The sequence below is a fragment of the Corvus moneduloides genome, chromosome 10 (genome assembly GCF_009650955.1).
Source record: "Corvus moneduloides isolate bCorMon1 chromosome 10, bCorMon1.pri, whole genome shotgun sequence".
NCBI classification, from domain to species: domain Eukaryota; kingdom Metazoa; phylum Chordata; class Aves; order Passeriformes; family Corvidae; genus Corvus; species Corvus moneduloides.
This window is the reverse complement of record NC_045485.1, coordinates 9,374,218-9,400,809: the sequence shown is the minus strand read 5'-3', so window position 1 is coordinate 9,400,809 and position 26,592 is coordinate 9,374,218. Positions and strand designations below refer to the sequence as shown.

At 41.6% G+C, this 26,592-nt stretch overlaps 1 protein-coding gene across 21 annotated transcripts in view; it reads left to right on the top strand.

The window, feature by feature from the left end:
- DOCK10 (dedicator of cytokinesis 10) overlaps positions 1 to 26,592 on the top strand; it is a 144,979-nt gene that overhangs the window by 24,314 nt on the left and 94,073 nt on the right. For 2 of the 21 annotated variants that reach the window (XM_032119611.1, XM_032119610.1), the window contains exon 1: positions 19,494 to 19,774. The exons of 17 other annotated variants lie outside the window; for them this stretch is intronic. In XM_032119611.1, coding sequence (XP_031975502.1) covers positions 19,673 to 19,774 — 102 coding nt within the window. In that variant the 5' untranslated portion in view covers positions 19,494 to 19,672. Of the gene's footprint in view, positions 1 to 19,493; positions 19,775 to 26,592 lie in introns of those variants that run through there. 2 more of the 21 variants (XM_032119616.1, XM_032119614.1) reach the window with 2 other exon arrangements.

The following is a 26,592-nucleotide window of genomic DNA, read 5'->3' as shown; positions in this document are numbered from 1 at the left end:
GTCAGGTTAGTTCTGTTAGTTTGCTGGTAGAGTTGGTGTATCTGTAATGTTACTTTATAGGTGAAGCTTTAAGCTCCTCATAAGCTCTGTGTAAAGTAAATGTTCTGTTATTTAATTGTTGGTGGGTTTTATTGCTGTTTGTGAGATAGGCAGCACTGGAGCTGGTAGCGTGGTTATGTTTTATTTCAGACTTAGAATTCCAAACAGCAGACAGCTTAGGAAATGTTTGCTAAGTCTGTTCATCATAAAATCAAAAACAAACCTAAAAGCCAAGCCAAACAGAACAAAAAATCTTTACTTGCACCCAGGATGCAGCTGGAATTTATATTAAGTTATATGCAAATAAACTCCCATATATCTTTGCTTCAAACAGTTTGCAGCAGTAAAGTGTTTGCTGGATCACTGCTTTCTGGTTTACTGAGTTGCTTCTGTTCTTTAATGAAGGGGGGCTTGAAAGAGTCTTGAAGCATCATTTTCTTCCTGAATTAAATTTTTTATTTTGTGATGGGAATATAATAAGCACTATAGGTTTATTAGGAATAAGTGACAGGGTTGTTCCTCATTATAAATCACTATTTCAGAATGAGGAATACACTTACTGCCTAGTTACTGCTCTTCTTTGCCAAATACACATCTGGTGAGCAATTACAGAACCCTGGAGTGGTTTGCATGTGAGGTGGCAATGATTTGTTACTCTGTGGCTCTCACTTGATAAAAATATTACCAAGACACTGAAAATAGTATTTTTGCCAGTTTTTCAGGACACTCATTTATATCATTTAAGTGGTAGACTTTGAGGAAGTTCAGAGTGCACCCCCATGATACTCTGATCCCACACAGGGCTGTAACTTAGTGGTAAAGAGTAACATTAGAGAATTTAATAGCTGTCCTGAGCAGCTGTTTTGAATAGAGCATTGCTGCCCATGGAGAGGTGTGTGGTGCAGCCATAGCAACGATAGTAGCAAGGACCCAATCTCAGCAGTGCTTTATGTATCAGCTGAGGGTATTATCCAGTGCATGGGGAGCCTCATGGTCATAAGGAGGATGGAAATGGATTTCATCATTGTGAATCTGATGTTAAAGCTTCTTGTGCTCCAAAAGTATCTATGTCTATACAACAAACTCTTCTTTTTTTTCCACTTAATGGTTAAATAAATTACCTCAGCAGCGTTTAAACAAATAAATGTCTCCTTCCTGGTAGTAATTTCAAGCATGATGAAGTGAGAAACGTCTGGAAGCACATCCGAGTATGGATCATCTGTGTAACTTGCTTCAGTCCTTGGAAGAAAAGGGTAGTCTAGGGCGTTGTGGCAGCAAACACTGTGCCAGCCTTGCCAAACCCAGAAATACTCATCAGCAGCCTGAGTTGTGCTTCTTTGTGTAGTAAGTCCTGTGAGATCAGGGCTCCAAGAGCAAAGGTTCTTGGGCTCTCAGGGAAGTGAGGCTTTACCTTGCAGTGGGTAGGGAGCTGTGGCAGCTGCCCACCACCCTGCAGAGTTGGGGATACTCAAAGGAGAGGCATTCTGGTCAAGATGGTCTGTTACCTGATGCTGGATGTAGGCTCTGAGATCCCCTCAAACGTATCCACCTGTTGTACTAACAGGGGCTTAGGTTTTCTGTAGCAGTGGTTAATGCCCTGATGTTTGTCCTGCCAAAAGGCTGCCCTTCCCCAGGAGCTTTGTTGGGATCATTTTCTCCCTCTCAGTCACTTTGAGAGGAGGAGGAGTGGTTCAGCCCTGTCCTGATGCTGGGGTAGGTGCAGGCAGGCACTTTGGAGGAAAGCTGCTGGGCAGAGGTTGACTTTCAGAGGTTGATCTTTCTCTTCAGGATGTGTATTATTACCATGCTTTTGTTTTGAAGCAGTTAATTATGTAAATATCTAAATGAATTTGCCATTAAGCTTTGCAATTAGGCTTAGGAATGACGTGGAGACCTGGTGAGCTGAGAAGAAGTTGCTGCTTCAGAGCACTTTGTGGCAGAATGGATGGTCATGTTTCCACCTGAATTATGTTACTTGAAAGAGCAGCGTGATAAAGAGAGCTGGAGGCTACTGGACCTTAATGCAACACGTTATGGTCCTAACAAATTAGTTTTCCCCCTTGGTCTGCTGTACAACATTGAGGTTTATGTCTGGATAATACAGTGGAGGCAACTATATAGACAAGCAAAAGAGTGTTTAGTTCCCAGTGTCATTATGCACATTGTGCAGATGCCAGGAGCTAAACTGATCCCAATGAGATTACTGAGAGTTCGTGTCTGAGCGCAGTGAGTAATTGGAGTGCCCAAGAAGAGAGGCGAGGAAATCTCAAAATGCAGAATACCAGAAGTACATTGATGGGCCTGGGTGCGATCGTTTGGCTCCTGTCAGCTGAAGAGCTGGCATTTTGTCTCTTCATGCCTTCAGATTAAATGGTCTTCCTCTCTGTAGCATGTGTGCCACTGCCTATATGTGCCCTACAGAAATCGTTAGCCTTTGCTATTGATTTCAGGAGAAAACTGTGCCTTCTAAACTGCTTTTTGAAGTCACCAGGCTCTGCTCTCTGTTCTTGCAAGTTTGCCTGTCCTGTGTGTAGCAAAAGTAACATCTTGGTGTTGCCTTGATAAAGAAAGCAACCCTGAATCAGAGAGAACAGCAGTCTACCCTAAAATGCTTCCAGTACATAAACAGCTCTAGGGATGTGCCCCATTTTCCTTTGTTAGTCACTGAAGAGGAACATCCTTGTAGGATATTCTTCTAGGAATTGTTTTTGCCAGTGGCACTCCACGCAGGAGATGCTGTGGGTGCGCTCTATAAGAAAAGAAGGGAAGAAGTCCCAGCACAGCCTCCAGCTATTGCTTAATGGCTACCTACTAATCACTGTAAGAACCCTTTAAGCATCACAGCAGGTATTTTTAACATTCTGGTCCTTGCAGAAAGTGAGGATTGATGTCTTTATTCAGAGATTTTTTTTTTCTTCAGTTTGTTGGTTTAGAAATCTGGTTTTACCCTTAGGCAAGACAGATAAATCATTAGTTTTAGATCTTGACTGGATCCACAGAGCTAGGAGAGATGTTGGAAAGAGAAAATTGTAAATTCTCTGTCAATTACTATTGTGTGTCATCTTCTCTTGGATGAAATCCTGGAATGTGCCAGAGACATGCAAAGTCAATGTCCAAACAACTTCTAATATGGTGTATCAGTTGAATCAATTTGTTCAGTGACTCTGATTTAATAGACCCTTGTTTTCTGTACCTTTAAGAGCATGTCTGCAAGAGCTGGCTTTCAAAATAAGTCTATGTGAGGTTTGAGATACTAAAAACCTTTCTAGAGTGAATGCAAATGTCTGTACATGCTGTTTCCACAACAAAAAGGAGAAGAGGAAGATGCCTGAAAGAAGAAAATGAAGTACATGGGGTTAAGTAGAACTGTTTGGTGTTTTAAGGGGGAGCACTAACATTCAAGATGATGGTTTGCATTTGGAACTTGGGGCTTGAAGTTGAACTTTATCTAGTAGGTAATTCTTTTTTTTTTCATGCAATTTATTACAAACTGGCAGCTGAGATTTGTGTGATAAGAGCAAAGCATATTTGAGGATATGATCCTACTCTCCACCACCCCCAGCTTTCCTGCCCTTGGTAATAAACTACATAAAAATGTAAAAATTGTTTTGCATTTTGAATGAAACAGTGTAACTTGAGCTGATTTATTAGCTTTAACATAGCAATGTTCACTTCATTAGTACTGCCCAAGCTGCTTCTCAGGCCACTTAGTTTGTAAATGGATTTTTACTCTTCTGAAAGCAGTAGAGAGAACAAGCATGGCTTTGAGAATTTGTCATCATCTAGTGTTGAACTTTACCTTCAGAACTGTGTTCCTTAAGTTTTGTGGTCTGTGTTAATTTTCTACCTCTAGTTGAAATAATTTAGTGCACTCATCTCATTTGTATGCATTTCTCTCCTGAAGGTCTGTGCAATATAAGTGCTATCAGTGGGTGGCAACTCTAGGAATTGCAGGATCTCTGACTCGTAACTTTCTGGTTTTGTATGTGGGAATGTGTCCGTGTGTACTCAAATGGGGGGGAATTGCAGTGCCTTTTGGAGGCTCAACCCTGGGAGCAGAAGGGAGTTCCCTTCCTGCAATGTCTTAGGGGAGGGATTGTCTTTGCAAAGCAAGATTACCCAGGGCTGCAAAATGAAAAGAAAAATACTCCAAATTGTCAGGACTTCTTAGGTCAAGTCAGAAGCTTCAATGTGTAATACATTTTTAAGCAACGATAATCATATGTAGCTTTATTTGACCTTAACTTCCACTTCAGCACTTGACCGCAGCAGGAACAGAAACAGGCCCATGTTTGAATAAATGAGTAACATTAGAGTGTAAAGAGGAGAAGTAGTAAGTGATGCACAAAAGCAGTTCTGCTTCAGAGTCATTTTGGCCACTGTTCTTGTTACCTTTGCAGCTTCTTTGCATGCTGCCCAGTGCTCCTCAGGCCTGTGAGAGACTGCAGTGACTGCCAGCCCATCCCCTGGGTACCAGGGACAGTGTCCCTTGCTGCTCCTTGGAAGGATGTTGGGTTTGTTTTGGTGTTCACCCATTCAGACAGCAGCTGTGGCTCTGGGTAGAGTTTCTTATGTACAGAGGGGAGAAAATGTGGGTTGGTTTTCATTCTTCAGTGCTGCAGTACCATGTAGTGTATGCATATGGTTCAAGAAAAGCTGGTGTTAAAGGTGGCCTTTACCACTGAGCAAATCTGCTCCGTCTGACGTTGGTACTCTGAGCAATGTTTTATATTGCTTTCACTTCTTATTAGTGTTGCAGTGATGTGTGTAGTATGACAGTGTGTGGAATGTAATTATTATGAATGTGTTAACCAAATTTTTATGACAGCTTATGAAGAGTGTGGGCTCAAAGCAATAAAGTGATGAAAACATTCTCCTACATATGAGGAATTTATTCTCTTTTTTCTAGGGAAAAAAGAGAAAAGTAAGCTATTTATTTGTAAGCAATGCATACCTGAAAGAGAAGGATATAAATTAAAGACACAGAAAGTCTCTGTAAGTCTCAGTCCTTGGGAGTGCTTTGAGAAGGTGATTCATGCATTTGACAAAAATTCCAATTTAGGATGTGTGCTCAGAATACTTCTTGAGAGAGAAGAAAACTGACCTATAGAAAGGCAGAGGAACTTGATTAAAGCCAAGAAGACAAAGAGAGAAACAAACCCACACAAGAAAAGCAGGAAAAAAGCCAGGTTTTTCAGGCTTTGGCACTCTGCAGCCACAGTGCTGTGTCGTAGGCACATACACAGACCGAGCTATGCACACAAATGCTTGATTTGTCACAGTTTTGTCGATGATGCTCTGCAGTTCTGCTTGGCTCCAGCTCTCATGGCCTTTAGCAAATGCAAGCTTTCTGTATTTTTCCCTTGATCATTTTGCTCTTTGGATCTTTGTACAGAGTTAAGAAGAAGGTCCCAGTGATCTCTCCCAGTGATAGCCTGGGATTTTGGAACTGGGTGAGCTGTGGCTGTAGCAACCTGAAGCTCTGTACATGGTGTGTTGCCTTCGTACACCAAGTCAGCCATGAGCACAGATTTTGCATTTGTTTGTGTCTCTCCTGTGTTTATCACAATATTAAATACTTGAATGAATTATGAAGAAAATATAAACTGAATAATAAATAAGATACTAACATGGATTTAAACACCAAGTGCTAGACACAGGATGAACCACCTAAAATAACCATAATAATAACTTTGAGGTTCTGGAGACTTGATTTGAAATGCATTTCACACAGAATTTGGTAGAGGTATTTTGTTTCATGCTGTCAGTAGGCAGCGTAGCATTGGACAGAAATATAAAACATGTATGTGTGTATTTGGGAGCAGCAGCCTTTAGGTATAATTTCAGAGTAGTTCTCTGGGGTTTTTTTATGCACATCTTGGGCTGCACAAGTAGTTCCAGACTCATGACTTTGTTCAAATAATTGGGTCATTTGCTTCCCTGGTGAGGTTTTGGTACTGGGATGTGTGGATGCTGCTGGCACTGTACTGACCAGACTGTGGGAGTGGGTTAGGTTGGTAGTTAATATCTACAGGAATTAGGTGATAACAGTGATACGACCTGCTGCAGTGTCTTGGCTGAGAAGCAGATTGTCCCATGCTCCATTACAAGGAGCCCATCTCCATTAGGCAGAATTCACGGAATCACAGAGTACTCTGTTTAGCAGCTCTGTCGCTACCCATAGCTCACAGGGGGCAGGCTGGGGTAGCACAGGCAGTCTGTCAAGCCATAGGAGTACAGAAATCCCTGTGATGCTCCATTCACACTCCCAGCACGCCCCAGGTGTTTTGACTGCATTACCAGTGAGAGCGTTCCCATGGGGATCCGCAGCTGGAGCACCGACCTGTGCAGGGCAGCTGGAGAGCCCCTGACTGGCAGGAGCAGTGGCAGCGTGGTGGCAGCAGCACTTGCGTCTGAACGTGCGCTCCCTGTCCTTGGCCCAGACCCCAGCCCTCTGGCAGACTGGGTCTTTTCGGCTGAATTAGGGTGAGTTGCAGCTGGTTGCAGAAGAGCACAAAGGAACAGTATATTAAGCTCATGCTTTCAGAAAACGATATTAGGGCCAGCCCCAGCCCTTGCCTCTCACTGGCCTTAACTCACTTCTGGCTGCAGCCCTGAGAGCCGGGCTGGGCTTTATTTTTCCTGCTGTTGTCAATACAGAGTCCTCTGAGTAGCACTGAACTGGATTTAAGTGCATATAGCTGAGTCCAGAGTCCATTTCAGGCCTTTGGCCACAAATATGGGGATATTGATTTAGCTTGGAAACAGCTCTGCCCTGTAAGAGGTATGCTGAGTGTGGAAGGGAGCCACAGAGACACCGGGGCCCTCAGAGAAGCTAGCCAGCCAAAAGTACTGCCAAAGTAAAAGCTGGAGAGAGAACTGTCGAGGCAAAGACAGTGTGTATCAGAGGAAGAGTTAAATGATTAGAGAGAAGCCAAGTGGGAAATGCCATTTCTTCTCATTTGAAATTAAATAGGCACACTGCTGTTAAACTTTGGTCAGATATTTGATTTTAGAGGGCTACCCACCCTCTTGTTGCTCTGTTGATATATCATATTCTAATGCTGCTTTTTTCCTCCCACCTTTGTTCTTTTCAAAAGCTTTGGTGTTACTTCAGAGTGAGTATGTGTCTTCCTCACGGATACTAAATTCTCCTCCCTTGCCCTTCTTCCATTTCCTCCCTCCCAAAGTGTAAAACCATCTTCTGCTTTGTCTTCAGCATAAATACACTCCATTCCCCTCCTGCATGGATTGGAAATCTGAATGGAGTGTAACAGAACTGTTCATGATATTTCTCACTTCCATTAAGTTTCTCCTTTTCAACACCAATCTTAATACACTTGTTCTAAACCTAGTTTAAATAAAGCAGAATTCCACTTTAGCACATTTCAGACAAAAGCCTTATGTAAAGATTCTTTGCTCTTGAGAGACAGAGATATATCTCTGAACCTTTATATCCATGTTTCATACTTTTCCATCCATCAGAACTATTTGGTTTTGGTGTATGTGGAAAGTCTCTGTTGCTCTGTAACCTCTCCAGTAACCTCAGGGCAGCAAAGCAAGATCATGTGGAAACAGGAATCATTTCTCGTCATAGCAGCTGCTCAACCATTCTACCATCAGCTGTGGCAGAAAGCTGAATGGAGGAGTAGATACTGAGTGCACCTGCAGCGTAAAATTAAGTGTGATCAACTGTGTGCTGCAAAACCTGGTGTGGGTAGCTTTTTTCTTGGTTTTTTTCTGTGCATCTCAGGGGGATTCCCACCTGATTTCAAAAAACCTCTCAAGAGATTCTGACTTCTAGATTACATTTCCTGAATCATACAGGGTTTTGATGAAAGGCAGCAGTGCTTCATGACTATCAGATGACTGCTGTCATTGTGTGGGTGAATACAGACTAGCTTCAGCTTGCAATACCTCCTCGTAGCATAACGAGAACAAACATGGGCAAATGGTTTTGATGTTTCCTTGACCAAAGAGAGGTTTGTAAAGGCAAAACACAGGATTTCATTTCTAGATCTAAGCCGAATTTCAGCCTGTTTGAGGCTGAAATTACTACTTTTATGAGTAAAACAAAAATTAAATTACCTGCTGAAGTACTCAACTGAACTCTTGTTCCCTGCAGTAATGTTGTTCAGGAATATAGGAACAGGTGTGTTATCTTCAGAGTGTCTGGAGCTAAGCAAGATGAAGGAAAATGGACTGTCTAGGAAATACGGGAACCTTTCCTGGTCCTTCAGCTTTTGAATCACTTCCTTGAATAATTAAGGCTTCCAGCTTGAAGTAGTGATTGGAGTGAGGAATACCACAATAGTGAAAGGATTAGGATTCAGCATCAAAAAAGCATGTCACATGAATACTTCAGGATGTTTTGGGTGGCGAGGGTCTGACATCATCTCGAGGCACTAACCCAAGTCTAGTCCAGCTGAAGCTGGCTCAGACCATGGGCCATGGTCTCCTATGCCAAGGTGTGGTAGCTGTGCATGTGTGCACATATTTCCAGTCAGACAGAAACTGATTACTTCATTGTTCTGGGGCTCAATTATTTCTCTTATTTTAAGCTCTGTAAGTAAATATATTCTATAAAAATCTACTTTTGTCATCATGTTAATGTGGTGCTTCTTCAGAACAAAATGTTATTTTCTGTCTAAACTGAAAGAAATTGTGTGCAATATCTTGCTTCTACAATTGCAATCTGTTAATAATTATTGCCAATTTGTGGTTAGCTTAAAAAATAATATATTCTCTGTGTGTGGTTTTCGATGAAAAATAGCCATTGTAATGTTTGTTGGGCTTTCCTGCCTCAGGGATCACTCTGAGTACAGTGTATGGAACCAATTGAATTGAATACTTCATGCCTTTGGTGTTTGTTTTTCCTCACTTCTCATCTGTCAACTGCTGTGCTCATTTTCTTTTCATTAGTATCGATACTTGCATGAAGATGAGTCAGCCAGATTCAGTTCTCAGTTAAATGTGTGCAAATCCAGCAGAATAAGGTTTTAACTTAAAGCAGTAAACCAGATCAGAAGTGTAATTCTGTGCTGCTTGCGTGTCTCTCTCCCAAAAAAAAGAAATCATGAAGTTAGAGTGGAAAATGTGTGTGGCCTCGCTGGATCAGTCCATGGTTGGCTCTGAAACGGGGATTCTGGGAGTTGAACATTGTGCCACCAATCACTCATGACTTTCTTTGGCGCTTCAGTAAGGGTTTGGTGTTATTACCTTGATGTTTTCCACAGGTTGTGACTTACATGCTAAAATTAGCTTGTGTACAGTATAAGCCTTAACAGTAAAGAGATTAATTACTGAAATGTAGATTCCTGGAGCCAGATGCTCCCTCATTGTCTGAGATGTTTCTGCCATTAGTAAATTATGTGCAAACATTCATTGCAGCCATCACTACAGGAGATCTGATCTTAATGAGATTATAGAGAAGTTCTTAAGAGAAACCGATCTTGGAATTGGGCCTATTCTTTCTCATTTTTGGATCCTTCTCTTTTATGGTTTGAAGTTAAAGAATAAAAAGTGCTCACACAGCTGATCTGCACTTCTTTCTTTTCAGTGCCTTAGCCCTTTCCCTGTCTTCAACCCATTCTCCCGTGAGCTTGAGGAGACTTTTCTCATGTCCCTAGAGCTCCCCAGAAAATGCATCCAGCTGCCTGTTTGGTCTCTCCACCTGCCAGGTGGTGCTTGTGCCTGAATTTGCTCATTCCAGCTGTGACTCTGGTTGGCTTTTGCAGTGCTTGAGTTCCTCCAGCTATTGACCACTGTCAGCAAGGTTTTAAGCAAGGGCAGAGCCCTTAAGGAGGTGCAGTTACCTAATAGCTTGTTTGTTGCCAGGAATGTCCAGTTCCTTTGGCCTTTCAACCTTGCAGTTGGCTCTCCTTTTATCTTTTAATGGCTGTTATGAAAGAAACCAAGTCCCTTGTTTGCTGTCTGGTCTCAGGTGTTGGACATGGGCTCCATAACACATCCTCCAGATGAATGTGAGCGTCACATGTGTCAAGGATAAAGGGAAAGCAATCCTAACCTTGAATCTGGTTTATCCAGCATGAAACACTGCTTTGAATTTTCCAGTATTTCAGATACACAATATATTTTGTTGTTCATGATGCATCTGATTCTTCACTATGACCATTTGCCCCCTGTAGCACCTGATTTTTTTTGTGCTGACAGTGCAGCAAAGAGGTCACTTGGGGAAGGACACGTGATGGGAGTGTTTGTGCATCTGTCACCTGCTTTTGTTCAGAAACCCTATGACCAAGCAGCTCTGACAGACAGCATGCTCATTCCTCAAACTCATGTGTAAATGCAAAATATTTTAGCAGAATGTATGGAAGTATAGAGAATACTCATGAACACAGTTTGAACTGAAGAACTATTTGGAAATATTAGAAATGCTTACTAACACGTGCTTAATTCTGCTTTTTATATAAAAGATAGAAGTGAATCCAAGCCTGGAATTACACCAATATGTTTTAGCCTGTCTGCTCTGAATCTAAATGAAACTGTAAGTATCAGTTAATAAAATGTAATTCTGAAACATTTTACTGTATAAAAAAAGCCAATTCTTGAAGAATGCACCAAAACAGACCTGCCCAAATGAAATGTTTGAGATGAGCTGACATAAAAGTTTGTACCAGCTCCCACTGAGAAGTTTCTTTACACAGTATTTTTAAGCTGCCAAAAGCTTAAAAGTATGTGCTAAGTGCTTGCCAACTTTTCCTTTTTAAACAAACTCAAAGGCAATTTTAAGTTACATGAGCCTGCAGAAAGAATCTGAATTGGTGGCTAAACATTGTTTTTTGTAAAATACATTCAAAAGACAACTGTATTTCTTGGAAATATTTTCAAAAAAGGTTTTTTTTCCGTGAGTCAGGACGTGTCTGCAGTGTTTCAGGCAGAACAAGGAGCTGAGTGAGGAGGAACTGCAGCGAACTCTGCTTTATTTCCCATCCACATCCTTTTCTGGCACTTGTTTATGCCTGGCTGTAGTGTGTATTTGTAGGAAATCAGCAGTTAACCTTTTAGTTTCTGATTTCCTGACCAATGCTTTTGTTTCCAGCTCAAGTGGCACTTAATAGAAACAAGAGTTATGTTCCAGCTATTTCCCAGTAAAAGGGAATTTTTTGGACTTTCCAGAATTTCCATATTAAAAAAAACCCCAGAATTTCCAAATTAAAAAAAGACCTCTTGGTACAGATTCAGTTGTCAGTGACCAGTTTAGGGTTGATATAAGGCAAGAATGAAGGTGCAAACAATTGTGTTTGTGTGTTGGATACAAAGAGCAAGAAGAGGGAGTGGGGAGAAACACAAGGGGAGGAATGCTGGCTTACACTCATCCCGTTGGAGAAAATCATCCAGAAAGGGTGAAGGAAGAGGAATCACTATGATTCAACTCTCTGTCTTGCTGGGGCTGGGACCTGGAAGCTTAGAGCAGCTTTACTGTGCTAAGAATGACATAATTTTGGTCCTGTTTTCCAGTTCACTGAGAAATCGTAAATAAATTTTGCTTTTTGGTCTATCCTTGGATAGAAGAGTTCTATAGCAACTTCTTGGGAGGCCTTTAATACCTCATGCAGTTCAAACAGACTTACTGGAATTGGAAAATTACAGAAAAGGGTGAGGAGGTTCAGCAAAATTATTCCATGCCTACATATGTACATAAAGACTGGACCTGGACTGGCCTGAAAAATAACTATCGGGGGATATGATGGAAGTCATACAAATCAGGAATGGTCAGAGGCGTGTAGACTTTGCTTGCAGTTTCTTTTCTCAACAGTGAGAGATGATGAACTAGGGATCATCAAATGAAACTAATTAGGGGCAAGTTTTGGGGAAAAAAATTACAGAATTAACATTAAAACTGAATTTCCCTACCATAAAATGTGTAGGTTTGATGAATGAGTGAAAAAATTTGTGAGAGAAAAGTCTTTGAGAACTAGTAAATAGGCTGATGCTGTCTCAAGCTGGGAACCTGCATGAGTGCAGACTGAAAGAGTATTCAGGAGAAATACTGTCACATTGACCACATTCTGTATTCTAGCTAAGCACCTGCTGACACAGGTGCAGAAATGTGGTTTAAATCCTACATGCTATGACCATGCTTACCAAAACTAGAATTTGGCATGGGATAACTGAAGGAGTAGAATTAGGTGGATTACAGCCCTTTTTTTGTCAGGGCTGGGTTATATGTAGTTCTAATGGCTTTACATAGGCTCACTCAGGGACCCTAAGCCCTGCCACTTGGGTATTTCCCTTATGGTTTTTCCCTTATTTTGGTAATACTGAAGATTGCATGTTTGTTCTATGTCTCAATTAGGATAAGCAGTTTTTAATTAAGAAATTAAACACAAAGGCCTGGAAAGGTGAAACAATTCTCTGGGTCTGCTCAAAGTTATGTCAGAGTGAGAAATAGCATATCAGATGTTGGCACAATTCCATAATGGTGTTTTATTTACTGTGTTCCAGAACAGAAAGAGAAGGGCAATGTCAAAAGGATGCAAATTGTCTTTCTCTCTTTTCCACATAGCAGATTTAATTAATGTAAATCTGACTTGCAGGGTTTTACACCTCACACCTTTTTTTTCAAAAAGGAGAAAATAATCTTGCTTATTTGCTTTTGAAATTTGTGTGCTTTTTGTCTCTTCCAAAACGCCATTATTTAGCTTTCAGTTATAGGATCCAGATGATGAATTATTACATGCAGTTGCTTTCTCACTTGCTTAAGATACCCACAGGCAACTAGAAGAGGGTACACAGGAATTTTTGACATTGAATATGTGTTACAAATATATGATATCAAACACAATAATGATTTTTGCACATGTATGATCAGTTTGCACATGTATGGAGGGGAGAGTGTTTTAGTGCATAAAAAAAAAAAGGAGAGGATTCTAGGATATTTTATATCAATATTATAGCATTGTAGATGTTGACCTTGAGTAAATGAGTGAGTTGCCCAGACTTCTTTTGCTCGAGGTATTCCAGCTGGAAAATTGGGGGAAAATGTAGATTCTTTTTATAAACCAGAACTCTGATCTGAGTTTTTCTTGGTAAAGAAAAATTATTTCTGCAGCATAGCATAGACATGAATAAAAAGGATTAAAATTACAGTCAGAAAAGGAAAGAGCAGGAGCCAAAGTCACAGCTGCATAGACATGTCTGGAGATAGTGTAAATTCAGATGATTAAATTATTTAATCACCTTTCATGTCCCTTCATCACTGCATGTGTTGCTACCAAGGGCTGATTCCAGTCCAAGTAGATGAAAACAAAAGGGGTAATGTTTGTTTGAAATTTCCCAATGGATCATGGCACAGAACCAGTGCCCTGCTCCCTGTGCTCCCCCCAGGGCTCTGTCCCCAGAGGGCTGACTGGGTAGGAGAAGAATGGCAGCAAACACGAGAGCTGAGGTGATGGTGTCTGTAAGTGAGACCATCGTTAGGTTGTCTAAGGCCCTGCTCAGCCTTGTGGCAAGGGAATGTGCCATATTCATGCCAGATACAGGTGCCTTTCCAGGCTGGAAATCTGCTGAAATGATGCTGCTGTTCCATCAGTGTTTTGGGGGTGAGCCAATAGAAATGTTGCAGTGTCAAATTGAGAGCAGGATGGTGTGTGCAGGGGGAGCAGCATTCCTGCAGGACAGGGATGGATGGCCTCTGGCTCAGCCAAGCCTGCTTCCCAAACAGGAGGTCAGCAGGACATTCTTTAGGATCTGTAAATCAAGCAAAAGGGGCTAGCAAGTGGCTTTTGGGGTGTGGATGCTACCAGCAAGCTCCTGTGTTTACATGGCCATGTTGAGGTGATGAAATGGCCGTTGGATGCTGTGTGGGAGATCAGGCTGGGAGCTGCCAAATCGCTTCCCCAAGTCCTTCTCCTCATCCCACTCAGGGACCCCTCTGACCATGGGTGAATTCTCTGGCAAGGCACAAAGAGACTGGCACGGACAACCTGTGGATGGCTCCTGTCACCACCAGTTCAGCTGGAAGGGCTGCTTCAGCCTTTCATGCAGGGCAAAGAGGTACAGCAGCCTCTTGCAAACGTGTTCTGCTTGAGTGTGCTGATAGCTGGGGCACGAAGGGAAGGTGAAGGCACGGAGGGAGGAATCGCTGAGATCAGCACACTGATCTGCCTGGGAAGAACAGAAATGGATTGACACAGGCAGAGTCTCTGACATTAGGGAGTGCTATCTGGAAAGATCTGTTAGCAGAGCTCTGACAGATATAAGGGCTGCTTTTCATGGATATTTATGCAGGGGCACCGTCTCCCTGCCTTGGAGAGCTCACCTTGTGTGCTGATGTCATTTTAAATGTGATGGATTCCCAGCCCTTAGACTGGGCAGAGCGAGCTGTATGGATGTGTGGGCAAAAGGCAAGCATCAGCTGTCCTAAAGGCTTTGTGGATTGTTTGTATGCAAGGCTTGATGTATCAGCCTAAGTTGTTAGATCATTGGTGGAGTCGTATTTCTCAAAAAACCAGTGTCATTCCATTTCAGTTAATTCAATACCAGAGTGGCTTTGCAAAAGGTTGCTTCAGATGTAGTTTTTCTGACTCAGTTGTTTTACCTTTCTGTTTACATTGTTTTGGTTTCATATTTTTCCTTTTTTTTTTTTTTTTTTTTTAGGACATTTTCAAATGTTCATGGGTCAATAGTGAGCATTTAATTTCAAAATATGATCACCTGGTTTGATTTGGGAGATTTTTGAGGGGGGGAGGAGGAGAGGAGAGAATGTTCAGTCTTTGACAAAGGGATTGGGATGGAGGTCACTAGTGCTTTCTGTTGTCTTTGTTAGGTGCTTATAAAAAACACTTATCTGTCCCTGGCCCCAGTGTAGTGATCTTCTCTACCTGTCCAACATGAAGCTTTTGGGAAGAGCAGTTTTTAGGTGCAGTCACAAATCACTGCAGAGCACACGCTATTCCCGATGCCTGGATGATGCAGGTAAGACAAGCGTGCAGTGTCCATTCTGTGTCACCTCAGCTTAGTCTCGCAATCCCATTAGGAGATTTTTGACAGTCATAACTGAAAAAATACATCCAGTGTGTGGCCAGTCAGTGCAATCAATGTCCTAACGAGCATTCTGACCACAGAAAGGACAGTGTGTTACATCTAATCCTACTGCCTTTGTCCAAACACAAAACTGGCTTCTGGCAGCATTGCCCTGTTCAGGATGTCACAGTGGTGGGGGACTTGCTGGGGGATGAGCACTGAAGACATGAAAAGCAGCATCAGCCTGTACACCTGCACTGCCTGGATGCTGTGGGATATTAACTGTGTAAATCTCCTAGTTACTGGCCTCAGAAGGTGAGTATACCAGCCATGCCTCCAAGTTTTGAAAAAATAATGTAAAAATACTAAAATTGAAACAGAAAAATATAAAAAGCTCTTTGTGACGCTCTCCAGGATACCATAATTTTTCTTCTTTTCCCCAGTACCTGAGCTAATAGCTGCCTGTTCCACATGTGCCAATCTGTAACCATGGGCACAGAGTCCAGGATTGTTTCTGGTCCTACCCCAAGGGCTGGGTGTTGGGCAGGGCTGGCATCCTCTGGTTTTTCTTCTGCAACTTTACTGTGGTGGTTCTACCAGGAACTCTGAAGTGCTGGAAATGCCACACGCCATTCAAGGGAGTAGGAAGGTTCTTATCTGTGCTCTGCCAAGCTGTGAAACGTTAAATGTGTCAGATCTCTCAGTACTGGTCCAGGCTTTCTGAATGACGGTGTCACTGTCATCACAGGGCTCTTAGTTTATAAATGAAGCAAGTTTTGTAATGAAAAGTTTGTTTCATTTCAGAATTTAACCTTAGCACAAGCATAATATGCAGTTGATGCGGCTTGTTCCAGCGAAAGGAGTTTTCTTACTTGTTAATTAAACTTTTTCTCAAATCTCTTAAACAAAAGGCCTGAGTCAGAATTGTGCAATTATTCATATATATGCTGGCATAAATCAAGACTATGTTTTTGACTTGCACTTTGTTCAGATCAGTATTGCTTCCAGACAGAAGCCCTGAGCTGAAGGGAAGCATTCATTCTCCAAAATTTGCTATGAATTTGATGCTTGCATGAGACTTTTTTTCTTCTCTAAATCTGTGGGAAAAAAATGCCAGTGTGACAAACAGAAGCATCAGTTCTTGGTCCTTCTTGGTTGGAGTTGGTAGATTATAATATTTTAGAAGGACAGTGTAGTGAATTGAGTATTTGCTACACAGCAGCCCAAATATTCAGCCTGTTTTGGGGTGTCTTTTATGTTAGTTGAAGATACACACTTTAGGAGCTGAATTTTTGTGTCTTTCTATGGCTCCTAGCAAAGCACTATTGAAATGCATTTTCCAATGATCACATGATGTACTGTAGCAGTGAATTAGTTTTGTCCAATGGTATTTTTTTACATATTGCATATTTCACAATTGTATATCACAATTCAAACTGAAGTAAATGAAGCATGACAGTGAATAGATCTAAAAGGGAAATGAGAAACTAGAAGAAATGCAGGGAAAGGGAATTAAAAAATTATTAAAGAACTTGTAACCCCTGTTGGAAAATTAAATGCTAATGGTTCTGCAGCAAAAGGAATGCATAGCTTTTCCTTAACTGGGGTAGAGATATAAAATATCATTTTTCTTCCCGCCTGGATATTCTTATATTTCTGAAAAATGCTAGGAGCAGATGAACATGTCCCACGAAGATAGCAGAGCAGAAGGCAATTAAACACTTAATTAACTACTTTACATAACTGATTGCTTTTGAAGGGCTTCAGCATCCTTATTTTGATTCCATGAATTGGATACAGCAGTTCACAAATGTAAACCAAGGCTTGTGGTTTTCCTGGAGCCAAATACCTCTTTTTTTGGAATAGCTTGAGGTATGGATAATACTTCTCACCTTATACATTATAATTCTGAATTTAAAAACAGCACAGGAGCTTTATTCATATTAATATAACATAACCAACTTTATGATTATCTTAAATTACCTGGTATCTTTAACTGAAGAGATGGAGAAGTCTTGAGGAAAAATTAGGAAATCTTTTACGGTCACACTGATGCTAGTGAAGTTTTCTTTGTACTTCTGCTACAGGACAAAGTATTATTAGACATTTGAATGGTTTTCTTATTCTCCATTACAAGAGGGATTTGCATTCAAAACAGATCTAAGAAAGTGGAGTCTTTATTTGCAGTTGTTTACTATTATTTTGGTTCATATCTCTGTGTGAATGCTGTAGCTTATTTGTTATTTCAGTGCTTCAGCCTTTTAATGCCTTGGTGTTGAGAAAATACAGTGCTGACTGCCTTTTAGTATTGTTCCTGAAAACCTGTCTGCCAGAGATATGGAAATAAATGAGGATTAATAATATTAGGAATGAAAATCTTTTGGACAAAAGACACTCAGTGGAGTAAACTGGATGAGGACCAGCTGGAGACTTGAACCTAAGTTCATCTTTTGTATCATTTTGGAGTAATGCAAGTTCATTAAAGTTTCAGGAAGTGGTAGTGACCCTTATCTCAGTGGAAAGGACACCCTGGAAAGGCTTCTCTGTGCTGTGGGAGGCAGGAAGCTGGGAGAGAGCCTTCCCAGGGAAAGGAAAGTTGGAACTCTGCTTGTTCTGTGTGACAGTTGAGTTAAGGAGTGGATAAGCGAAGGAGCCTCTGAGAGGAACTGATACCTGCCTAAAGTTAAACCAGCAGAGCTGATGATTCCAGCATTAAATTTAACTTCTGGCAAGGACCTCTGGTCTTGGCAGCCACCTTCCGTGTGTTACATGAGAGGCACCAGGGACTCCAGTAGAGATAGTGTGGTAGTTTGAGAGAAGACAAGGGTGATTCCAGCTTGGTTAATGCTGTGCTTCTATATCGGTAGCTACTTGAAATGTCTGCATGCCTTGGCAAAGGGTTGCTGTTGTCTTTTTTGTTTTTGCATCAGACAGATGCGTTTCACCGCTAAGTAGGAGTACAGTGAAATCCGTTTTAGGGTGTCGTTTTAGGGCTGGTAACAGTTTAAAGGAGGTGATCTTCTCAAAGGCAAATCTGAATGACAAAGATAATGATGAGATGGGGGGTTAATTCAAGAGTTGCACCGTGTTTTAACTTTGGAAGAGGAAAGCAACTGATCAAACGGATGTGGTTTTGTAGTGTTCAGGTCAGATATGCTGGGCTCAGTGTCTCTGCTCTCCTGGAATGGAAACCTAGCATATGGAACAATCCTTGGAACTCCTGCAGAGGTTTGTTACTTTGGATCAAATGTTACTAATCTTGAGGAATGTGTAAAAGAGTTCCTAGAGTTTGTAGAACTCAGAATTATTTGTTGGAAAGAAAGAAAAAAATGGCACTCAGGGTAAAGTTGCAGATCTCAAACAGAGTAATTAATTCAAACAAGTTGTGAGAATGATGCTTATTGTCCAATTGGCAAAAAATACAGCATGAGAAAGCAGAAAAACTATCACTTTGCCCTAGCTATGCACACAGATATTAAATAAAAATAAAAACCTAATGCATGCCACATAAAGGCTGTGTGCATAGGGGAGTGCAGCCTTGCTGCTGCAGCAGGATGAATCCTCAGCTGGAACAAAGAAGATAAGGGTCTGTGCGTGTGCCTGCACATGTGTGGGCACTGAGGGCGTTTGTTCCATTTTAAAAGATCTTTGTGCCCTCCCAGCCTTCAGACATCTGAGCACTGGGTGAGTCTCCTACCTTAATTAAGAATAATTTGACTGGCCATGTCACTGCTCCTGTTGCCACTGCAGTTCTGAGGCACTGAGTGAGGGCTTCTAACCTGTCAAGGTGCTGCTAGGATTGCCCCTGTATGGGGTAGTGGGCAGGGGGAGCTGCTGGTATTCCCCTGTGTGGGGCATCTGGGGAGCAGGCTCAGTCTGACAGCTCTCCTTCTGAGGTGGCAGCAGGGTGTGAAGCAAGCAGGTTCTTAGTTGGCAGGTTACAAGCATTTCTAAAACCTGTTTTTTACAAGCAAAAAATACATTTTGGATATTAGCATATGAATTTCTCTGTTGTCACCTTTTTGTAACTGTCTGCAAATTTAGGAATTTGCAGGGTTCTTCCTCTTATTGGTGTTTCATGCCACTTTGAAAGGGGAACTGCTACCTTGCTCCAAAAGGAGAGATGGCCCTGGCAGCACAAACCTGACATTGCGTGCACTGTGGCCCAAGTCTGCTACCGAGGGGCTATGTAAGAGATGGCTGTTCTGTGAATGACTTTTTTTATCTTGCAGACACACACACATATGAAGTAAGAGTGCAGCTGTTTTGGCTTTCGAATCAGGGAGGGTGGTGAGGAGAAAGGATGTAATGGTGTTTGAGACAAAGATAGATGTTCACTTGCAGCGTTTTTTCTACAACTTCCTATTTCGATTTGCATTAGAGGTGGAGACTGGGTGTATTTATGGTTTAATGAGATGCTCTTGCCTTAATAGCAGAATGTTGTTCACAGGAAGAAATGAGTTATTGCTGGTTTTCTTCTTCTTTCTGTTCAGTTACTGTGGATACAGCATGTAACTTTTAGACCTACTTCCCCCTTGAACAGCATACGCAGCTTCCAGTTGTGCTGAAGCTGCTGAAGGAAGGAGGTTAAAGGAGCACAGTTTTTAAAGAGATATTTGTTGGCTGCTTAATTCCTACGGATACAATGAGTTTTCGTGGGAGATTCAGAAGGGAGCCCAGTGAACTGCGGAGGAAGAGAAAGACCATTAGGAGAGTGAACCAAGGAGAAATTCACAGATTAAGCTGTGTGAGTATGCACCCTTCTTCCACTTCTTCTGAGAAATGGCTAAGAAATTGCAGGTCACTCTTAGGACTACACTTCGGAGAGAGTAGGATTTATTGCTCATTGTTTATGTAGGATTCACCAAGCCTCGTTCAGTCTGTGTTCAGGGATTGAGCACTGGAGAATGAGACTGAAGCACAGGAAGTTCAGGAGTTTACAGAACTCAGGCACATTAGGGAAACTTTTATAGCCTCACATTGTTGATCAGAAACATACTGATAGCAGGAGTGTGTGGTAGTCCCTCTGGCACCTTATAGCAAATGCCTGGTAGTTCCATGAAAATCCATAACGCTGCTTCTGGAGAGGAAAGTTCCTCTGTGCTATTTCAGAGTTCGTGATTTGCGATGGGCACCTCTCAAGGCCGGGAGAAGGAGAAAAACACTGGCCTTCTGCAGTGCAGGGAGCCACTGGAGAAAGCTCTAGAACCTTTGGTGGCAAGCTAGAGTGAGGTTCTGCCCCTTGGGCTACACAGCAGCTTTGCCACTGGTGGTTTTGGGCCAGGACTGAGGCTCCTGAAACTGCACTGTGGGGCCCTGAGAAGCTCACATCAACTGCGTTGTACCTAAACTTTCCTGACTGAAATTGAAACTGCAGACAACAATAGGTAAAACGCTTAGAGTCTGCTGTTGAGGAGTCTTGGGCAAGTACTGATTTTCAGTGTATTCTCTTCACTGGAAAGACTACTTTAGCTCAGGAAACATTTAATGGCTTCTGCAAGAAGAAGAGACAGTGAATTTTTTTCCTCAAGGCAAGAGGTGTTTGATTTTCTTCCATAGTTTTGTTCATTCAGTTACTCTGTTTGCACGTGCATGCAGATAGCTCTTTTGAGGCATGTCCAGTGTAACAGAATCAGTGATAACCAAGAAGAGTATTCTCATTAGCTTTTTTAAATAGGAAGGAAAAGAACTTTGCAGTTGTAACACTTGGTCACCAGTTAAGATGGTTTGTGGTTCATCTAGTAGTGTTTCGGTTTTGCTTGTGACTAGGTGCCTTTTTGGATAGGTATTTTATATGGAAGTGGATCTTTTTGACAAGGCTACTTTATGGTGTAGTTTCTGCTGCCCTGAGCTATTGACATACAGTCAAAGATACCATGTTTGAGCTTCATGGTCAAGGGTCTCAGGAATGAATGCTGGTGGTGCTGCTGAAAGTATCTAACCACAGCAGTTCACAAGGCTTTGGTAGGAGGTAGGTGCTGCTTTCTTCACTTATCCTCTTAAATCCTGGTGAGGAGGGATTTTTGTCATTATTGTACAAATCCTGTCTATACATTATTAGTGCTCATCTGAAGTTATTGCAGCCTTACAGGAAAGGATGGCTGGAAATAAAGCCCAAACGGTAACAGTAAGCCAGCAGCCTGCCTGCAGATAAAGAGGAATGTGTTTGGTCCCTTTTTCCTGTATCATCAGGTAACAGAAACTGAGCGTTCAATTTAGTGGTGCTGAAGAACCTTCGAATTTTACTGATTCTTAGAAAAAACAACAATGCATTGTAGTTTGACCTAAAACATAGAGCCCTTGTAACCCTGTGCCTGTAATTGGAAATAGGTAACAAACCTGTTTCATCAGTGGCTTGTGGGTCACCCTGCGCTTCCCCTGACGTGGGTGGCCGCTGTATGTCAGCGATATAGCTCAGCTTTGCAGGAGAATCTGTACTGATTTCTGTTCTTTTCAGACATAAGATAGACTAAGATAGGGTCACTGTGTCGTATTACTCTGTAGATGTATTTCTCAGTAGTTTGTTTAGCCCTTAGGAAATGCAGGCACACTTGACTTTACTTTTGTGCCTTGCAATCTGTGTCTTTCTGCCCAATATTTCATAATTGGAGCATGTTAAATCTTTGGCCTACAGGTACTTTTTGTTACCAACCAGCAGCCAATCTCTCCTTCATGCATCAGTCCTCTGCACCTCCACACAGATTTCAAAGTGGTGTCAGTTCCCACTGCAGCTGTAAAGGCTTTTGTGTGGGGGGGACCTTACTCAGAGTGCATTTCTTCATATACTATTCTTAGATCTGTGTTTTCTGTAGATGGACTTGCATTATTTACTGGAAGCTCCCTTTTTTTTTTTGTAAGACTAATTATTATCTGATTATCTTTGATTGATTGTAGGTTGATGATTGAGCTCAGTGTTTTTTGCTCTCATTTACATCCTGCGTGTGTAAATGCCTTGATAGCCAGATAATTGACTGGGAGGGGAGTTGATGTCAAGGAAACAATTACAATTTTAACGTCATTGTGAGAGCAGAGTTTATAATGGCCATGTGTAAATGATGTTAATTTTACAGATAAAACCTCCGTGGAAATACTTAAAATCATGCACTCAGATATGTAGCATGAGAAATACCTATTACTTGTGAAGAGATAAGTAACCATAGTGCCAGTAGAGAAAGAGGGTTATTCACTGAGTAAAATGAAGCAGAACAGCATGCATGAGATTTACCCATGGGACAGTAACATATTAGCAAGTACTCTAGAAGTTAAATGATATCTTTGAAAAGTTTATTTAGAGCTAATGCAAACATTTTTGTTAGTTGTTTTTGCTTCAGGGCCTTCTGAAGTGGTTGAGCCCCTTTCAAAACAGTTGTTTGCTCAGTTGACATGTCTAGGTCTTCATACATCTAAGTCTTAGGTTTTAATTGAAAATGAACAATGGATGTTTGCCTCTGCACCGCGTTGCAACTTCATCAGACATGCAATAGTATCAAAGTCTTTAGCATCAGAGCATGATCTAATGAACAGATATTAGAGCTTTCCCTTCAGTCCTTGAAAAACAAACTCTTCTATGTACTCTAAAACCACAGTCTGCTGAAAAGAAATCTTTCATTTCAAAATAAATAAAACCGTTTTAAAGACAATCCTGTGCTGTGCACAGTGTGATGTAAAATCTAATCCCATTTTAGCAGCAAGTTTGTGCTGGATGAACCTGGTGGAGTAATGGGTGAGGGAGGAATGCCTGGCACAGCCTTCTTTTTGTACTTCCCCTGAACCTGTACACAGATAACCATGTGTAGATCCCCCTGTCTCCCTAATTCATCCAGTTTGCACAAACGGAGGGGACCGGTTTGCCTGTTGCTGTAACCACTTCTATTATTGTTGTGTAGATGCTATAGGTGTCAAGGCTGGGCTTCTACCTCTGCTAGGAGTGCCGTTTAAGGGCAAAAATTGGGAGCATCTTTTCTTTAAATATAGATTTTCCTGAGCCTACAATGACTTTATATGTGAAGTTATACACGTGTGTGTGTGTGTGTGCACATGTGCACAGACAGACTCAGAAGTGCTGTTTACATAAACTTTAAATAGGAAGCTGACAAGCTTTGGTCAAATCGACTGCATGCAGCTTGCAGGCTGGTTTTGTTATTGCTGTTTGGGGCAGTGGCTCTGCACGCCTGAGACTGTGCTAAAAGAAGTGGACAGGAAGAAACGCATGTTTCCAAAACAGCTGAACTAGACTCACTTCAGCATCCCCTCTACAGTGCACAGGGCAGGACAATGCCCTTCTCCTTCCCTGGAGTGAAGTAATCACTAACGAGGCAAGTGGCTGAGCAGAACACTCCAGCTCTGTTGGCAGCTCCTCTCTGCTCCATCCCTTCTGCCTCTGTTCCCGTCCCTTCTGCCCAGTCCTCTTCCACCACACTCTACCTGTCTGTTCAGATAGATGTCTGCATGAACAGGAGTGAATTGTGTCTTTGGCTTTTGCTTGCTTTCTTCATGAATAGGTTCTGTGTGATAGATTCAAAGAAAGCCTTTTGTTGCTAAAGCTGCACTTTTTTTTCCAGGTTTAGGTCAGGTAAGGGGAGAGAAAGTGGCTGAGTTTTGCTAGGTTAGAGGTCTATGTAAATTATTTTAAAAAAACCCTTATGATGCTTAACAAAACTTGCTTGTTTTTCCCCTGAAGTGACCTATGGGCAAATATTTAGTCTAGGCTTCAGAAGTCCTTGCTATTTAGAAGGTGTTATTCTTGACATTTTGAAAAGCCAACCAATTAAATCCAAATTTAAAACTTAGCAGTTTCGTTTGAGGTCTTGTCAGTGGCTGACTTCAGTAGTTTTATGATTAAATGAATTTTTTAAATCTCCTTCCTAAGGAGAGTTTCAAGATACTGCATAAGCAGTGAGGACAAGTAAGTTGTTGCCTTCTTACCCTGAAGGTTTTTTGCAGATTGTACTGATAATTTTATCTACTGTCTAAAAGGACAGGTGCTAGTCCATGAAGATGGACATGCCCATGCATTGCCATTGCAGAGTCAGAAGGCACTGCAGCAAGGCTGCAATGCCAGGTGAACAATCATGGTTGGGAAACAGGATTCAGGAAATGCATATGATTAAGTTGGGCGTAGCACGAAGCATCTCCTCTCCCTCCAGCTGGAGGCTTTGCTAGTCAACAGTCTTGTGTGGCTTCTACAGTTTAACCATGAGGGAGGTAGTTTTATTAGGGCTGGAACTTTCAAAATTCATAATGAAAGCAACGATAAATTCTGTCTTGAGAAACAAGAGCTATTAGAAAGTGTGGGTCACTCCCAGTTGCCTGAGAATAGTTCTCTGTGGTTGGAGCAGCCTGAGCCCTGGTTGCTCGTCAGTCGCCGTGCTGGAGCAGCTCCATGTGCCGCTGGAGGCTCCGAGGGCTCCAGCTGGACCACCAGTTGAAAGGAAAATTTTCTGAGATAGCTCATCCACATGAGAGGTGTTTCTATTTTTCAAATATTTAACATGCTGAATTCTCTGAATTCTCTTACAGTAATTTTTAAAGCTGGAAAATAATACAAAGCAGTTTTACATAGATTTAGATCTACAAAACAATGGTTATGTAAGCAGTTGGGATTCATCCTATCCTAGCTGTATTTGCACAAAGTAAGTCTCATTTAGTCAAGCAGGTCACTTATTGGTGTCAATCAGAATTTTCTTTGAATAAGGAGGCTTTAAAGAATGAAAATTACTCCCAGCAGGATCTTCAACAGGTTTCCTTTCTTTTGCTGTGCTTGAGCTGATGGGTACTATAGCATTTTGGCAAGTAGTTTCTGAATCACTAGGAATTGGGGGTGGATTCTTTGTAATTCTTGGTGATTTTCTCTGTAGCAGAATCGTGTGGGAACTGGCAATCCCCTTAATGAAATTTATTGGCACGTTGGCTTCAGTGCTGACACTGAAGAGTATATTAGTTGAGCTGTGCAGCCCTGACTGGGTTCTTTCCAAGTGCAATTCTCCAAGGTTTACTGAAAGTCATGACAAATTAAACATTTTGGACCTGATGAGTGAATGTATTTTAAGATGGGACGGTTGTGTCAAAGAAAATTTTCTTTGTACCACTAATTTTAATAAATTTGTTGACTGTGGATCACATACTGAGCCAAAGGAAGCCTTTGTAATGTGGCCAGAGGGTCTGTTGACTGTAAATAGATGCAGAACAGGCCAAGCAGTCATAAAAAGGAGTAGATCTGAATCAAAAGGAGAGACCGTCTGCCTGCTGGTTCTGGCTGTGCTTCCATATCCATACCCTGGATACCTTTTGCAGACCTTGAACTGCCTGCTCTGTGCTTGAAATGCAAAACTTATTTTCCTTAAATGAAATCTGTAGCATGATGCAGAGTGTGTTGGGAGCAGAAAGGGGAGGCCTGTAGGGTGAGAATATTTTGAGTGGGTGATTCCTGTCACTCCCAGCTCAGCTGCTTGAGGGTGTTGGGGACACCTTTATCCTGGAGTGGCTGTGCTGTCTGTGCTCCCTGGATAAAAATGCTGCCATGGGACTCCCTGCCAGGAGCACACAGGATCTCAGGCTGCTCACCCATGATCTGGTGGGGGAAAAAGGTGCACCCAATGGAGATATCCTTCCCATGGAATTCACCCCAGGCACCAAACTGCTCTGCTGCCCTGTGGTGAATAGAGACATATGTTGGTCCTACAGAAATGCAAAAGTTGTGGTGAATCCATGAAACACAGATTGTTTTCTAGCTTCAGCTCCTTGAGTGTTCAGGCAGCTGCAAGTAGCACATCTCAGAGCTGCTGGGCATGCTGGATCTCTGGCATATCTGAGACAGGGCTAAATTCAGCCTTTATGCTACATCTTCTCCAAAAGTCGTGGACTCCTGGCTCTTCTTTAGCTTTAGTTTGGACAGGCTTGGCAAAGAAATATTCAATTGAAGTTGGCCTGCCCTGGTAGAATATAATTAGCTACATATATTAACCATATGAAAACATAGAAAGACATACATTATGTCAAAGATACAGTATATAAGAGTGAAACGGAAAGGAAGACCAAAGGAGTGTGAGAAGCACTTCACATTGGTGTCATCCTAAAAAGCAGTTTAATTTGCTGTCGTAAGTTTTGATAGGATTTTGTTTGGTTAATAATATCATTATGAAGTCTAAAAAAACGAAGGAAGGTGATGCTATTGTTGTAGTAACAGTTAAAGTGGCTCTTTCTCTTTTAAGTGCCCATTTCAGTATTTTAGATGTATACTAGAATGAATTGTCATTTTTGACCAGCCATAGCTTGAATGAAATATAAAATCAGAATCTTGCTTGATCTTGACCAGTCTGGCCATCACAATAGTTTTGATACTCTTTATGAACATGGATCTTTGGGTCACAGATAAAGGGTTAGGGTAACTGAAGTCCAGCAACTTAATTTCTTTCTGTTTATCTGTTTCCTTAATGTTTTTCTTCCTGGTGTGTGGAAGAGAAGAAATTATTTTTAACACCTCTATTAAATTCAATAGATTCTAAATATTCAGGATTTGGTGTTGAATAATATGACATTAAAGCATTAGAAAATCCTAGCAGTTAG